General features: G+C 34.2%; 1 protein-coding gene across 1 annotated transcript in view; it reads left to right on the forward strand.

Moving 5' to 3' along the window:
- Positions 1–755: 755 nt before the first annotated feature.
- Positions 756–15,406, forward strand: part of LOC112402601 (alkaline ceramidase 3-like) — a gene marked incomplete at its 5' end in the record, with an annotated part of 53,010 nt that continues 38,359 nt past the window's right edge. Inside the window, 2 exons of the mRNA XM_024749620.1 lie at positions 756–800; positions 15,143–15,201. Coding sequence (XP_024605388.1) covers positions 756–800; positions 15,143–15,201 — 104 coding nt within the window. The remainder of the gene's footprint in view (positions 801–15,142; positions 15,202–15,406) is intronic.

Below are 15,406 nucleotides of genomic sequence, written 5' to 3' on the forward strand. Positions count from 1 at the left end.
GCAGGCGGACTTCCAACCACTGCGCCACCAGGGAAGTCCCTAAAGGTGTACTCTTATAGGGCAATAAATGCATGCAATAAAGAGGCATTGAACTTAATCACCCACATGACACTGGAGCCTAAAACTAGGGTTTGTGTAACTTTCGTGTATCTAGGTGAATGAATTAGAGGTTTTCAGAAGCAGAAGAAAGGACAAGAAATTTGTTTTAAATGTTTTAACTTATTAGCACATGTTATGTGCTAGACACTTGCACATATTTTGGCTTATTATTGCTCACCACTATTATTCCCATTATCCAGATAAGGAAAAATGAGTCTCTTGGTTAAGTGACTTGCTCAGGCATGTAGCAAGTAAGTGGCAGTTTGAAATTTAGCTCCTGTCTCTAAGTCCAGCGTTCTTGCTGCTGTAGAATAGATCTGCTGCAGGGATTGTCAGCATAACTTCTTCAGCCCTCATGAGTTATCCACGCATCTCTGCCTCTCCTTGATGCTGATGCAGAGGCCAAGAGGCCAGAGTAATCCACAACAGCTTTGAAACATTTAGTTTTCCATGATGAAATGAGCACTGGGGCACACCCACCTGTAGGTAACAGCCCTTTTGTGGCATGCCACCTAATCTGATTGGTTTTACATGGCTGGAGTCAGATCTAAGAAGCAAGACTAGGGAAGCAGGAGACGTTTGAGATTTGCAGAGTAGCAGGAATAGGTTTTCTTTCCCCTTTGTAATGCACTTCATTTACATGTATTTCTTTTAATATTTTTCAGGTTTACCTTAAGGTAAAGGAGCCTGTATTCCATCAGGTAATTTTAAAAAATTATTACACATTTTATTATTTAACCTGCCTTGTGTTTTCCTTTTCTAGTAAATTATATGCGTATACAACTTCAGTAAATGAAATGGTAGATGTTTTAGGAAAGAACAGTGTTTAAAACAGAGATTACAAACAAGTTCCTACAGAAGCACATGTAAGCAAAATAGGAATATACCAAGAATAGTCAATGCCCAGGCCGCACTGGCTATTGGTAGATAGTCATGCAGATGCAACATTTTTCTTATAAGCAGAAAAAAAACCAGGAAGCATTATACGCATGCACATGTAAACAGTCTTTTTTATGACATTATTTTCTAGAAAAGATAAGGGGAAAATACTCAAGGAATGTTCAGTCTAACGTATTTTAAGTAGTTTTTTGAGGTGGACGATTATTTATATTGAGGGAAACAAACATAGGAAACTTTGGTATAAGAAATAATAACTTAAGTGCATCCTAGAATGAAACCAGAGTAAAATGAAGTATCAGACCCTAAATAAAGAGAGCTATTATTTATTGAGTGCTATGATGTGCCTGGTCACTATGCTTATTACTACATAGACCCTAATCTCCCCAGCAGTCCTACAAAATATGAATTACTGTCTATATTTTAAGGGAAATGAGCTCAGAGATACTAGGTAATTTGTCCCAGAGTTACACAGTTATTAAGGGACAGAGCCAGGGCTGTAACTAGATTTGTTTGACCCCTGTCATCCTTCTTTTAACAAAGCATGTAGATAGATAGACAGATAGATAGATAGATATGATAGATATGATAGGTAGATAGATAAAGGATAAATAACTAAGCATGCAAACAAGCACACATTTCAGGAGGATTAGAGGCCTTGTACTTTTAGAATATTTTGTGCTTATATAAAAAGGTAAATGTTCCTATAATCTTTTAAACTTAAACTAGACAATATCACCTGAAATCTGTTTCTTGAAGAAATAAATTCCAAATCCACGTTATTGTGCTTTGCTTTTTTCCACAGGCCAGCTGAAAGTAGATGTACTAATGTAGATATTATGGGGGGTGGGGCATCCTCACTTTCCTGTTTATTATAGCTAGAAGTGATGTCATTATATATTTACCCCTTTATTAGAAATATTTATTGACACAGTGTAAAAATGAAGTTTATTTACGTGAAGAATACTTCAGTTTTTATAAACTTCTTATTTGCCTTTATAAGAAAGAAAAATAATAACCACAAAAACAAAATTTGGAAATTTTGAATTAAGTTTTCTAAGTTTATTACCGTTCAGTTTTCTGTTTTTTGTTTTTGACTTATTTGACACTGTGTTTATGTAATAAAAGGAACAAACTATTCATATAACTTTTCATGCTGCAATTTCCATGTGTTTTTCCGGTAATAAATATTTTCTTCTCTGTGTATAGGGAAGATACTTAGATATCTGTGTATGATAGGAAGGTAGGCAGGATGAAAACTTATAACTATGGCTTATATCCTAGGCTTAGAGATTAAAAATCAGGATAGGGAAGTGAAGAAGTAAAGGAATGCTAGGGTGAAGTAGATTAGCAATCTGAAGGTAAGACATTCATTCATCAGGTGTTTACTGTGTACTTTCTCATTACCAAATTCTGAGCTGGAATTTGGAAATAAAGAGGCAGTAGAGCACAGACTTTTAAGATCCAAAGTGAGGCAGACCTGGATTCAAACTAGTCTCTCTGCTTATTCACAGTATACTCTGGATAAGTTACTTAACTTCTTTGAGCTTTGGTTTCCTCGTTATTCAGCAAACACTTTTTAAGTGCCTTCAGTATGCCCAGTGCTGTACTAGGCACAGGAGATGTACAAGTGAGTGAAATAATGAGGTCTCTTGCTCTTATAGAGCTCATAGGCCGCACCTCTAAAGTCGGTATAATAATCTCCTATAGTTTTCTGAGTATTAAATGAAATAATGCATTTAAACCTTAGCACATAGTAAAACACTCAGTAAATGTTAACTAATATTAATATACTAAAGCACATAAGACATGGCTGCTGGTCTCAAAGAACTCACTATCTGGTCAGGAAGATTGACTTGTAAAAACGTATTTGTAGTATATACGTTTTGTAATAAACATGTAAAAGTAGTACTAATGTAGGCAAGGGTACAGTCTGTGTGTTTAGATGACTCAAAATAGGATTACAAAATACACCTAGTGCATGTAGCTAAACTATTACTCTAGTACTGAAGAACAAGTTAAGGAAAATAGCCCACTAGTTTGATACAATAGTATTCCTCGCTGCTTTGTAAAGTTTTATTTAAAGAGACCTTTGCTTCAAATGTCTAATCTAATCCTATGCTGGTCTGTAAAGTAATTAGAATTGATACTTTCTATTGATATTTATACTTAAGGCTTAAAAAAAAATCTTTCCCTAATTATTTTCTGGGTATCATTCTTAAGAAAAGAGAACTTTTTCTGAGAATCTTCTAATTGTCCAAGTTTGGAGTATTACTCTCAATTCTTTCAGGTAACTTGATATTTTTATGTGTAGAAACTTAGAAAAATTGTTTTAGAATTTGTAAGTAGAAAATTGTTTTGAAATTTGTGACAAGATTTACAATATTTTTCAAGATCTTAAAAATAATGGAAAAGGAAGGAAAAGCAATGTGGTCTAATCTAAAGGAGCTCTGATTAAGACTGGAATCTTGATTTCTTACCACTTCGATTTCTTGAAGTTCAGAATCTCTATTTCTTGCCATTTTGTTATCCACCGACAAATTTCTTGCTGTACCTATTCTTCAGTATCTTCATCTGTAAAATGTTCAAAACAAGGAAAGGTACTATTTCACAAGGATTATATAAAAATAATTAAGGTAATGCAAAGCACAAGGCAATAAACATACTAATACTGTGTGATACTAAAAGTACTTAGTAAGATGTGCATAAATTTCTGCCTATGATGATCATGGAAAACTTCTAAAAGGAGATATTTGAGTTGAGCTAGAGAGATAAGTAGTGACAGTACAATTAAAAGTATCTGTCACAAGAAGGATGATTGTCTTACTAACCAGATTAGCTTCCCTGAGGGAGAATATACTGATAACAGTTCTACTTTACTGTATTAAATCCAAGGTGATCCAAACATCTCCAAAAGAGAGCCAAATGCCATTTATTCATTTTGATGGCCTTGTAAAGGATAATACACAGATCACATAGCTGTCACATTCAATAGAAACACCAACATATCTCAAGAAAGAAAACAAAAGAAAAGCATACATGAGAATAGACTAAAAGAACATTTAAGGAGTTATTGAACCCTCTTAAAGTAGCTAATTGACAAATCAGGAGTTGAATATCTCAGATGAGATCTCATCTAATGTCTCAAAGAGTACTGTTGCTTAAAATCTTTTTGCCAAAGTAGATGTCTCTGAAAGATTGTTTCTAGACGTGACATACCAGTATTTTATTACTACCCCTTCTAATTTGACCTTCAAGATTTGCAAGAAAGAACACTATGTAAACAATTTGAAAAACAGGAATTTAGGTAGATTTTTAAAAATTCTATTATGTTTCATTTGTGCCATTTTATTACAAATTAGGGTAGAAGGAAACACTGTATAAGCACACTTGGAAAAGAAGATGATGTTTTTTAGTATCTACTATGTGCTAAATATTATATATTCTTTCATATAGTTTATATAGATTGACTCACTCATTATCTTACCAAACTATCAACAAACCTGTTTAGGAATTATCTTCATTTTATAGGTAAAATAACTGAGAGTCAGAAGGGGTTAAGTAATTTGCCCAGTGTTTCTCAACTAGTTAGTGGCAGAACTGGAAATGGAAACCAGGTCTTTTTTTTTTCCCCCAAAGCCCATATTGCTTTTATGATATGATATGTCATTATAACAGATTACTTTGGAATCTAATTTATTGTCAGATGTTTTTCAAAAGAATGAAAAATACTGTTTAGATTTTTGTGCAATAATGAACTTGGAAAAATGTGAAGACTGAATATGTAAAACTTAGGTATAGCTGTGGTTTACTTTAAGTAAACCTCAATTCGGTTATCAGTTCAAAAAACTGCCCGAAGTCAAATATAAGTGAAGTACTTTGGGAATAAAAAGAGATTAAGTAATTTTTATAGAAGGATTTCAGGAAGGCTTCACATAGGAAATGACATTTGAGCAGGATTTATTTGACCATGGAACCCTTTTTTATTGAATATTTCTTAATATCTCTCAGCACGGTGGTATTCTGGGGGACTGTTTGGGAAATCCTGTGCTAAATACGAGATCCTGCAGAACATGAGAAGAGAAAGAAGGCTGGAACCAAACTGAATCACTGGCTGTCATGCTAGAGTTTGAAACTTATGATTTTGCCATTGACAGAGGCATAAGATTATAATATCTGTTTCAGATAATTCTGGCAGTTGTATGTAGGATGGATTAGAAGGCTGTATAGTTTGGACAGAATTAAGATTTTAAACCAGTTCTGAATATACCTACAAAAACTATGTTTTTACCAATAGACCACATTGCCTTATGAGACTTATGAAATTGTTTTATAGTTAAAAAGTAATATCTACATTTAGCTTACTACTATTTAAACTATCCTCTACGTATGTAGGAAGCACCAACCTTTTAGCCTTATCATATGAGAATAAATTTATATATTAACTCCCAAAATAAAATGCCTCTTACATCCCTATTTTGACTATGATTATAGAAATATGAAACCATAGTCACCTAGTTCAGTCCCTTCATTTTACAAATGGGAGTCCAAGGCTAAGATAAATGAAGTGACTTATTCAAAGACATGTACTGAGGCAGTAATGAGGTGGTAGAAAAATCTAGAATCCCCCAACTGCAGCCCTTGGCTTTTCTGTTAGAGGTTCTCTTTACTATGTTTGGGCAATTGAATGAGTCCATTACAAACTGCAAATGCCGAAATCCCATTACCTATTACCACCATAGGTTCCCACTCACTGGGGCTTTATCCACAAATCCCTACCTGATCTCCCACCCTAATAAACTGTTCGTGACCACAGGTGAGCCGAGTGCCTTTCTCCTAAGAGTGAAAGACTTGAGCTCCCTCTGCACATTCGATGTGAAGCTAATAATTATTCTAGCGGGTTAGTATGGAATTCTTTCTTCATCTTTTAAATATCTTTTATTTTTAAACAATATCAAACTTACAGAAAAGCTGCAAGAACGATAAAAAGAACTTTTCCACCTGAACCACTTGAAAGTATACTGTCAACCTGTTGGAGCATGATGACTTATGATAGTGTCTATTAGACTTCTCCATTGTAAAGTTATTCTCTGTCCCTTCATAATTAATAAGAACTTTGTAGTAAAGTACTCTGAGACTTACGAAAATGCTCTTAATTATTAAACTTTGAATTTATTTTTATTTCTATGGACTCTCTCTTGTATTCCTATTTTATTCAATGAGTTATGATGTTACTATCATGGTTTATTTTGGTGTAAATAATTGTCTCAGATTTGGCAAGTGGAGTACTTTCAGGCTGGTGTCTGTGTCCTTTTGACCTGTTCCCATCGTTCTTTGAATACCTCTTACTTTTTGACACAAGAAGATGTTCTTGGCTCATCTTGTTCTTTCCCTGCTCCAGGCCTGATCTCCATGGAGGCTTGGTTTCTTTGAGTGGAGAATGGAATTTAGAAACCAGATCCACGTACTAGATATGTGATTACATGTGTCTCTCCTTTATTAGACTGAGCTCTTTGAGGTCAGGAATAGGGTGTCTTTTCATCTTTGAATCATGAATGAATGTCTCGTCCAATGGCTGTCATTCGGTCGGTGTTCATAAGTATTAGATTGGCCAAAAAGTTTGTTCGGGTTTGTCTGTGAAATCTTACGAACAAACCGGAACGAACATTTTGACCAACCCAATACTTGCTAGAAAATAAACTGGTCAGTTATTTGGAACTCCTTTCCACGTTTTGGCTTAATCCAAGGAATAGACCATAAGGAATGAGTCTATTCCTTAGTGGAGAATGTTAGCTCTGAAGAAATATTGTAAGTCAGTCTCCCTCATTATCAAAATAATTATTGTATATCTACAGTTTCCAAGGTCCCACACTACAGCCCCATCCCACTTAATTTGCCCTCTTTACCTCTCTGTTTCATCTATCTTCAAATCTTTCCACACAGGCATCTTAATACCAAGTCACAGAACAAAAAATTGTTTTTCTACTTTGCTCAAGATACTTTTCTTTTTACTGATAAACAAAAACACAACATGCTTTTTTCCTAGGCTATAGGCTCCTTAAGGATAAATACCAGGTCTCAGTTTACACACAGCATATTTCTATGATGCTTTAGCAGGGAGAAAACACTAATAATATTTTTATAGTCTTTGGAGTTTGAAGATCGAAAAAATTATTAAATATGGAAAGATATGAAAATTCCTTGTAAAAATATTTTAGATAAAAATTGCAGGGAGTGGAAATGTATGTATTCTATTATCTTTTTATTTAAAAAATGACTTATCTTAAAATATGCATAGAAAAAAGGTTATGTGGGCACCTCTAGCTTCAAGAAAGCCTGGGAAATCTAGATTTTATAGCTGGACATATTGCCAGCCTAATAAAATCAGTCTTCTATAAAGACAGAGGCAAGAATAGATACTGAGTAGGCCACTAGCAGGGTCTGCTTCAGATTCCTAGGGGAGAATCAGAATGTATAGGGTCGAGGTGCTTGTGAAGAGAAGAAAATTCATTTGAAAAATCCCCATTGCACTTCCAGTGCATACGTTCTTATCCAGCATTTGTTATGTTTAACATACTCCCTAAACAATCCGTTTCTTTTGACTTCTCTATGCTGATGAGTCATAAATCTGTTAATTCAGCTCAGTTTTTTCTTCTAAGGTTTAGACCCAGATATCCAACTCCTGCTGGAGATCTCCACTTGGATATCTAACTGACACCTCAAACTCGAAACATATCCAGAAATGAAGTCAACATTTTTATCCCCTGTCTTTCTTTTCATATTATTCTTTAACACAATAAACAATTTCACTATGCACCCAACTGCCTAAGTCATAAACCAGGCTATCATTGATTTTTCCCAACTTATACTAACTCACATATCAAATTAATTATCAGTCTAAGCCCTAAATATTTCCCTAATCTATCCATTTTTCTCCTTTCCCAGTAACACTACCCTAGTTCAGGCCCCATGTCTCACCTAGGTCACTGCAATACTTTGTCAGTGGTCTGTTTTCCATCAGTCTTGCCTTCTCCTAATTCATTCTCCACCGAACATGACAGGGACATCTTTCTAATACATGAGTGATCATTTTGAGCTACTGCTGAAACTTACATTGACTTTGCATTGTTCTTAAGATAAAGTCCAACTCCTTAACATGACTTGAAAAGCCAGACTTGACCTCTGCTTACCTTTCTGACTTCATTTTTCCCACTCTTCTCTCCAACAATATATTCTAGACAGCATTAATTTTTCTAGTCCCCAGAATGTAAGCTATGACCATTACTGTCTTCCACCTTCTCTTAATGTTTCTTATTATTAATAACGCTTGTCCTACTAATACTTCAGTTATAAAATTAAATATTAAATCCTCCAAAAGCTCTTTTTTTTCTTCCAGTTTTGTTGAGACATAATTGACATACAGCACTGTATAAGTTTAAGGTGTACAGCATAATGATTTGACTTACATACAACATGAAACGATTACCACAGTAAATTTAGTGAACATCCATCATCTCATATAGATACAACATTAAAGAAATTTTAAAAAATGTTTTTTCCTTGTGACAAGAACTCTTAGGATTTACTCTTACCAACTTTTATATATAACGTATAGCAGTGTTAATTATATTTCTCATGTTGTACATTACATCCCTAGTCCATGGAAGTCTTTCTGATCTGCATAAGTTTGGATTAGGTGGCCTTCCTATGTGCTTAGAAATACTCTGTTCAGTCCCTGTCAGAGTTAAAATACTACATTTTAACTGCCTGGTTACTTATACCTCTCTTTACTAGATTGTAATTGCAGTGAGGGCAGGGATCGTGCCTTTCTTGTTCACGATTATAGCAGCATGGCTGCAATTATTGATTCAGGTGGGCAACCAGTCTCTAATAGGCTTTCCTCTAATACTATGTTTTACTTAGCTCTATTGTAGAATACTAGGTCGAGGATACAGCAAGTGTAACGTTTTCATCTCATCAGGAGATTCAGCGCTATCCTTATACACAGCTTCTTTTGCCCTCTCATCCACATAAGTTGTGTACATCTGCCAGGGATGAGAGCTAAGTGTAGTGGAAGTCACTGTAACATGCAGAAGCTACAGCCCCTTTTTTATTTCTTTTTTTTTTCCCCTACCATTCTTTATAATAGGCATCTTTTATACTGTTCTAATGCAGGCCCCAAGCCTGCAACCTAGGTGCAATCCTTCACAACAACTAAAGCAGACACAACATTCCCCATTTATCTTAACTGTTGTATTCAAGGCTGGAAGACTTGAGGTCATACACAGCCAGGCCTACATCATCCCAGGCTGGATATTAGTTAACCCTTTACTCAGACCATGATGTCCACAGGGTCTAGTACAATGCTCAATACATATTTCTTGGATTCCATTTAATAGAGAGACCACAAGTAGTAGGCAGGAGTCATAGCAGGGCCTTATAAGAGAGTCCACCTAAAGCATCAGGATATAGAAAGGTTGAAAGTGAAAGTATGGAAAAATATATATACCATGCAAACACTAAGCAAAAGAAATATGGTATAGTTATTTTAATAACAGACAAAATAAACTTTAAGGGGAAAGTATTTCTATTGATAGAGAAGGATTACTTTGTAGTATTAAAAGTATTCAGTTCAGAAAATTGTATTAATTTAAAACTTGTATGTGCCTTTAATATATATAATACCTCAACATATATAATGAAAAAAATGACTGAACTAGAAGAAAAAATAGAAAAATCTATAATCTTTGGGGATTTTAATACACAACTCTCAGTAACTCAAGAAGATATAGAAGATTTAAACTGCTTGATTAAATAACTTGACCTATAGAGCAAATGTAAAATACTGCACCCAACAATTGCAGAAACACTTTGTTTTTCCACATTTACAAAAATTGACCATATACTTGCTCATACAGTAAGTCTTAACAAATTTCATAGGACTGTAATCAGAATATAATTTCTGACTGTAATGCAATTATGTTAGAATTTAAGTAATATAATTTTAAATAATATAGATCAAAGAAATATAGAAATTTCCAATCATAGAAATTGGAAAATATTTTGAATTGAATCAATGAAAATAAATACATGTTAAAACTGGGGGGACCTTCTGGTGGTCCAGTGGGTAAGACTCCATGCTTCCAATGCAGGAGGTCCGGGTTTGATCCCTGGTCAGGGAACTAGAACCCGCATGCATGCCACAACTAAGAGTCCACATGCCGCAACTAAGAAGTCCGCATGCCACAACTAAAGATGCCGCACGCCTCAACGAAGATCCCATGTGCAGCAACCAAGACCCAGAGCAGCCAAAACATATATATATATATATATATATATATATATGTATATAAAAGAATAGCCACATTAAAAAATGTAGCTATTGGATTCAGCACAATTCATATTTGGAGGGAAATATCTAGCCTTAAAATGTGTGTACCAGGAAAAAAAGGCTCAAAAAGGAAAGATATAGCATATATTTCAAGAAGTGAAAGATAAAAGCAAAAAGGAATACAATAGAAAACAAATATACTATGGGGGAGAATCAGCAAAGCCAAAAATTGCTTCTTTAAACAGACAAGTAAAATTAACATACCCTTGGTGAATTTGATCAAGAGGGGAAAAGGCAAGCACAAACAATATCAGATATGAAGGGACTTCCATGGTGGTCCAGTGGTTAAGAATCCGTCTTGCAGTGAGGGGGATGCCAGTTTGATCCCTGGTCGGGGAACTAAGATCCCACATGCCATGGGGCAACTAAGCCTGCGCACCACAACTACTGAGGCCGTGCATCACAACTAGAGAGCACGCGTGCCACAACTAATCAGCCCATGTGGTCTGCAGCCCGCGCACCACAACTAGAGAGCCTGTGCACCTCAACTAATGAGCCCGGGCACTGTGAGATCTCACATGCCACAGCTAGTGAGCTCGTGCGTCACAATGAAAGATCCCACGTGCCACAACTAAGACCTGATGCAGCCAAAAAATAAATAAATATTAAAAAAAGAAGAAATGAAAAAGTGATATCACATCATATCCTGGCGACATTAAAAAGTTAATTGAATATTATGAACAACTTTATGCCAATAAATTTACATTTTTCATTTTTATTTTTTTAAATGGACAAATTCCTAAAGAAAGTATAACCTGTAGAAACGTACAGAGAATACAAAACCTGAATTGTCCTATAACAATGAAAAGTGGTTCAATAAGTAGTCAGAAATTTGTGTGCAAATATGACTTTGCTAGAATGTTTACCACACATTAAAAGAAGAAATAATTCCAGTCTTACACAGATTCTCATAGTGAATCGAACAAAAAGAAGAGATACTCTCCAACTCATGTATGAGGCAAGCAAAACTTTCATACCAGTAAGGAGAGTTTGAAAGAGTTAAAATAACAGGCAGAAGTCCTAGGCAAAATATTTCCAAACCAAATCAGCCAATATAAACAAAAATAGGATAAAGCATAATGACTAAATTAGATATATCCCAGGAGTATCAAGTTGGTTAGACTATTAATCAGTATTAGAAAATTATATTAAAAGATTAAAGGACAAAAATTATATGATTATCTCAAGAGATACAGAAAAAGTATTTGATAAAATATATTAATTCATGATTTTTAAAAACTCTTAGCAAACTAGAAATAAAAGAGGGCTTCTTAATCTGATAAAGATTATTTAAAAAAATTTTTTTTAATCCTACACTCAATGTAACACTTAGTGATGAACCATTGAAAGCTTTCTCTTTGAGACTGAGCATGAGATAGCAGTACTTGTTATCACCAGTTCTATTCATATTGTACTGGAGGACCAGGCCCACTCAGTTAAGCAAGAAAAAGAAATTAAAATTATTGAATTAAAAAGGGTGAGACAAAACTGTAAATATTCACAAGTGATATACAAATGTATATAGGGAAAACCTAAAGTCTCTACAAATAAATTATTAGAAGAGATTTTAAAAGGTAAAGTCACATTATATAAAAGCAGTTTGCAAAAAAATGATTGTATTTATATATAATAGCATCAAACAGGTAGAAAATGACATTTAAAAATTACTACTTATGATAATCATCTAAAAATATTTATGAAGTACCTAGGAGTAAATCTAGCATAAATATCTAAGACCTATATATGGAAGAAATTATAAAACACATTTACAGACATTAAAGAATACCTAAATGAATAAATATCTATACCATTATTACAAGACACAGACAACACTAATTTAATCTTAAAATTAAGAACTTACGGTCATAAAAAGACACCATAAAGAGAGTGAACATATAACACTATAGAGTGGAATAAGATATTCACAACACGTATAATCAAGCAAAGACTAGTATATGGAAAGACCTCCTACAAACCAATAAAAAAAGTAGGAGACCCAGTAGAAAAATGGATGAGACATTTCACAAAAGATTATATCCAAATGGCCAATAAACATACGAAGTGGTATTCAATCTATATTAGTCATCATGGAAATGAAAATTGAAAACACAATGAAATACCACTACGTATTCAACAGAATGGCTAAAATAAAAAAGACTTTATGGTACCGAGGGCTGACTAGCAAGGCTACTAAGCAACACTCATACACTGCACATGGGAGTGTTAATCGGTATAACCACCTTGGAAAAGAGTTTGTAAAAACGACTAAACTTGAGTTTATGCATACGCTATGATCCAGCACCTTGGCTCCTAGGCATATGCCCAGTAGAAATCCCTGAATGTGTACACCAAAAATTACATACATACACACACACACACACACACACACACACACACATTTTTTACCATTCTGAGGTGCCATTCTGAGATGACACCTCATTGTGGTTTTGATTTGCATTTCTCTAATGATGAGTAATGTTGAGCATCCTTTCAGTTGAAAGACTGGTGCCTTTCAACCTGTATATCTTCTTTGGAGAAACGTCTGTTTAGATCTTCTGCTCATTTTTGGATTAGGTTGTTTGTTTTTTTGATATTGAGCTTCATGGGCTCCTTGTATCTTTTGGGGATTAATCCTTTGTCAGTTGCTTCATTTGCAAATATTTTCTCCCATTCTGAGGGTTGTCGTTTCATCTTGTTTATGGTTTCCTTTGCCATGCAAAAGTTTTTAAGTTTCATTAGGTTCCATTTGTTTATTTTTGTTTTTATTTCCATTACTCTAGGAGGTGGGTCAAAAAGGGTCTTGCTGTGATTTATGTCAAAGAGTGTTCTTCCTATGTTATATATGTTTATAGCAGGATTATTATAAATAGCTAAAACTTAGACCCCAACGTCCATCAGCAGTAGAATGGATATATAAAATATACATATTTAAATAATGGAATATCAGATAGCAATGAACACTGATGTACCACAGCTCGTATAACAAGTTGAATGAGGCTCACAAGCACAATACTGAGTAAAAGAAGCTTGACACAAGTTTATAAAACAGAGTTCCATTTATATTGAGGTTCAAAACAGGCAAAACTGAACTCCAATGTGAGAAGTCAGCATAGTGGTAACCCTCAGCGTAGAGAAGGGTGTAGAATTTGAGAGCGGTATGAAGTTGATTTATGGTATTCTGCCAAAGTTCAGTTTTTTGACCTACGAAGTCAAAAATTGCAAAGATATTTGTTTTGTGATAATCCTCAATCAGTGTTTATGTTTTGAGCACTTTGTGTGTGTGTGTTATATTTTAATTTTAAAAGTTTTTTAAAGTTGAAACAGGAACAAGTAAGAAAATGACAGACAACCGAATAAAAAAATAGGTTTGAACAATAGCAGATATCAATTGGCCAGTGAACATAACATACAGTGTTCAACCTGTAATCGGAGAAATACATATTAAAAACCACATAGACTGACAAAAATTTAGAAGTCTGACTATATCATGTTTTGAGTATGTGGCATAAAAGAAACACTCAGAATACACATTGGTTGTAGTAAAGGTTGGTATAACCACTTTGGGAAACAGCTTGACATTTTTAGTAATTTTGATAATAATATGCCCTCTGACCCAGCAGTTACATTCCTAGGTACATACCCTGGAGAAACTTCTGCATGTGTGTATTAGAATATATGCGTAAAAATGTTCATAGAAGTGAAAACTGGAAATAACCTCAAAATGTCCATCAACACAAGAATTGGTAAACAAATTGTGGTATTTATTTATGTGATATCAAAAATGAATGAACTATGACTACGTATACAACATAATTGAATTCTAAAAGAAAACAAATGTATGTAACATTATTCTATTGTAAATTAAAATTTTAAAAGCTTATTTAGGAGTGCATATTTAGGACGCCAGTTTAACTTAGTAAACACGTAAAGAAAAGCAAGAAAATGTGTTTATTTTAAAAGTCAGGAGAGTGGTTTCCTCTAAGGAGTAGGGGAGAGGGTTGGACTGGGAAGAGATAACATGTGTCTTGACCTGAATGGTACTTTCCCAGTTTTTGGCTTTATAAATATTTAAGTTATACATTTATATTCTATGCAGTTTTCTTGTATTTAATATTTCACACTTTTAAAAGTTAAATTTTCCCACTAGGTTCAGGTTTCCAGGTAGTAGTACCTATCCAGTGCTCAATATAGAAGAGAAAGAGGTTAGTTGTTGGAGCCAAGTCTGGGAAGATGTGGGAGCATATAGAATAAAGAACACAGGGGAGTAGATTAACCTCAGTCAAGAAGAAATGGGCACTTCTTTCTTTAGAAACTAGGAATGGGAGAAAGAATGCAGGGAGAGGATGCATATGAATGCACAAACACTTGGGAGGAGAGTTTAAAAGAGTTCAGATTTATAAGATGGGAAGTAGAATCATTTGCTGAAAGTGAAGCTAACAAGAAGGAAAGGATCTTTAGGGAATATGAGGCAAAAATACAGCATTTGTTCAGGTTTTAGCATATATTTAAAATTTCATGGAACCATTCAGAATTAAAATTGACATGAGACTTCTGATATTGATTATTCACAAGCAGGCTCTTTCCACAAAGGTTAGTATAACTCTTCATTATATAATTATACATCTGTTCTTTAAAATGTAATGAAAGATAATAAATGTTTACATTTAACCGGGAGGACTATTTTTGTAGGCAAAATATACTTCCTTTGCCAAAGAATCATGATTTTACTAACTTCATTTTCCCTTTCTTCTTCAGGTCATGTATGGAATGTTGGTCTTCACATTAGTAGTTCGATCTATTTATATTGTTACATGGTAAGTAGTTTGGATCATCAAAAGAGTACACTTAGGTGGTAAATCTGTAGCCTAAACTGAAATAACACATAAAACCCAACTCCAGAAGGGATACTGATAGAAAACTTATAACCCAACATTTATTATGGTATATTGCAAGAAATACTAATTCTTTAAGTAAGTTGTTAATAGGCATCACATGAAACCAAGAGTTCTAAAATTAAAG

The sequence above is a fragment of the Neophocaena asiaeorientalis genome, unplaced genomic scaffold (assembly GCF_003031525.2).
Source record: "Neophocaena asiaeorientalis asiaeorientalis breed wild unplaced genomic scaffold, Neophocaena_asiaeorientalis_V1.1 scaffold363, whole genome shotgun sequence".
Taxonomy (NCBI): domain Eukaryota; kingdom Metazoa; phylum Chordata; class Mammalia; order Artiodactyla; family Phocoenidae; genus Neophocaena; species Neophocaena asiaeorientalis.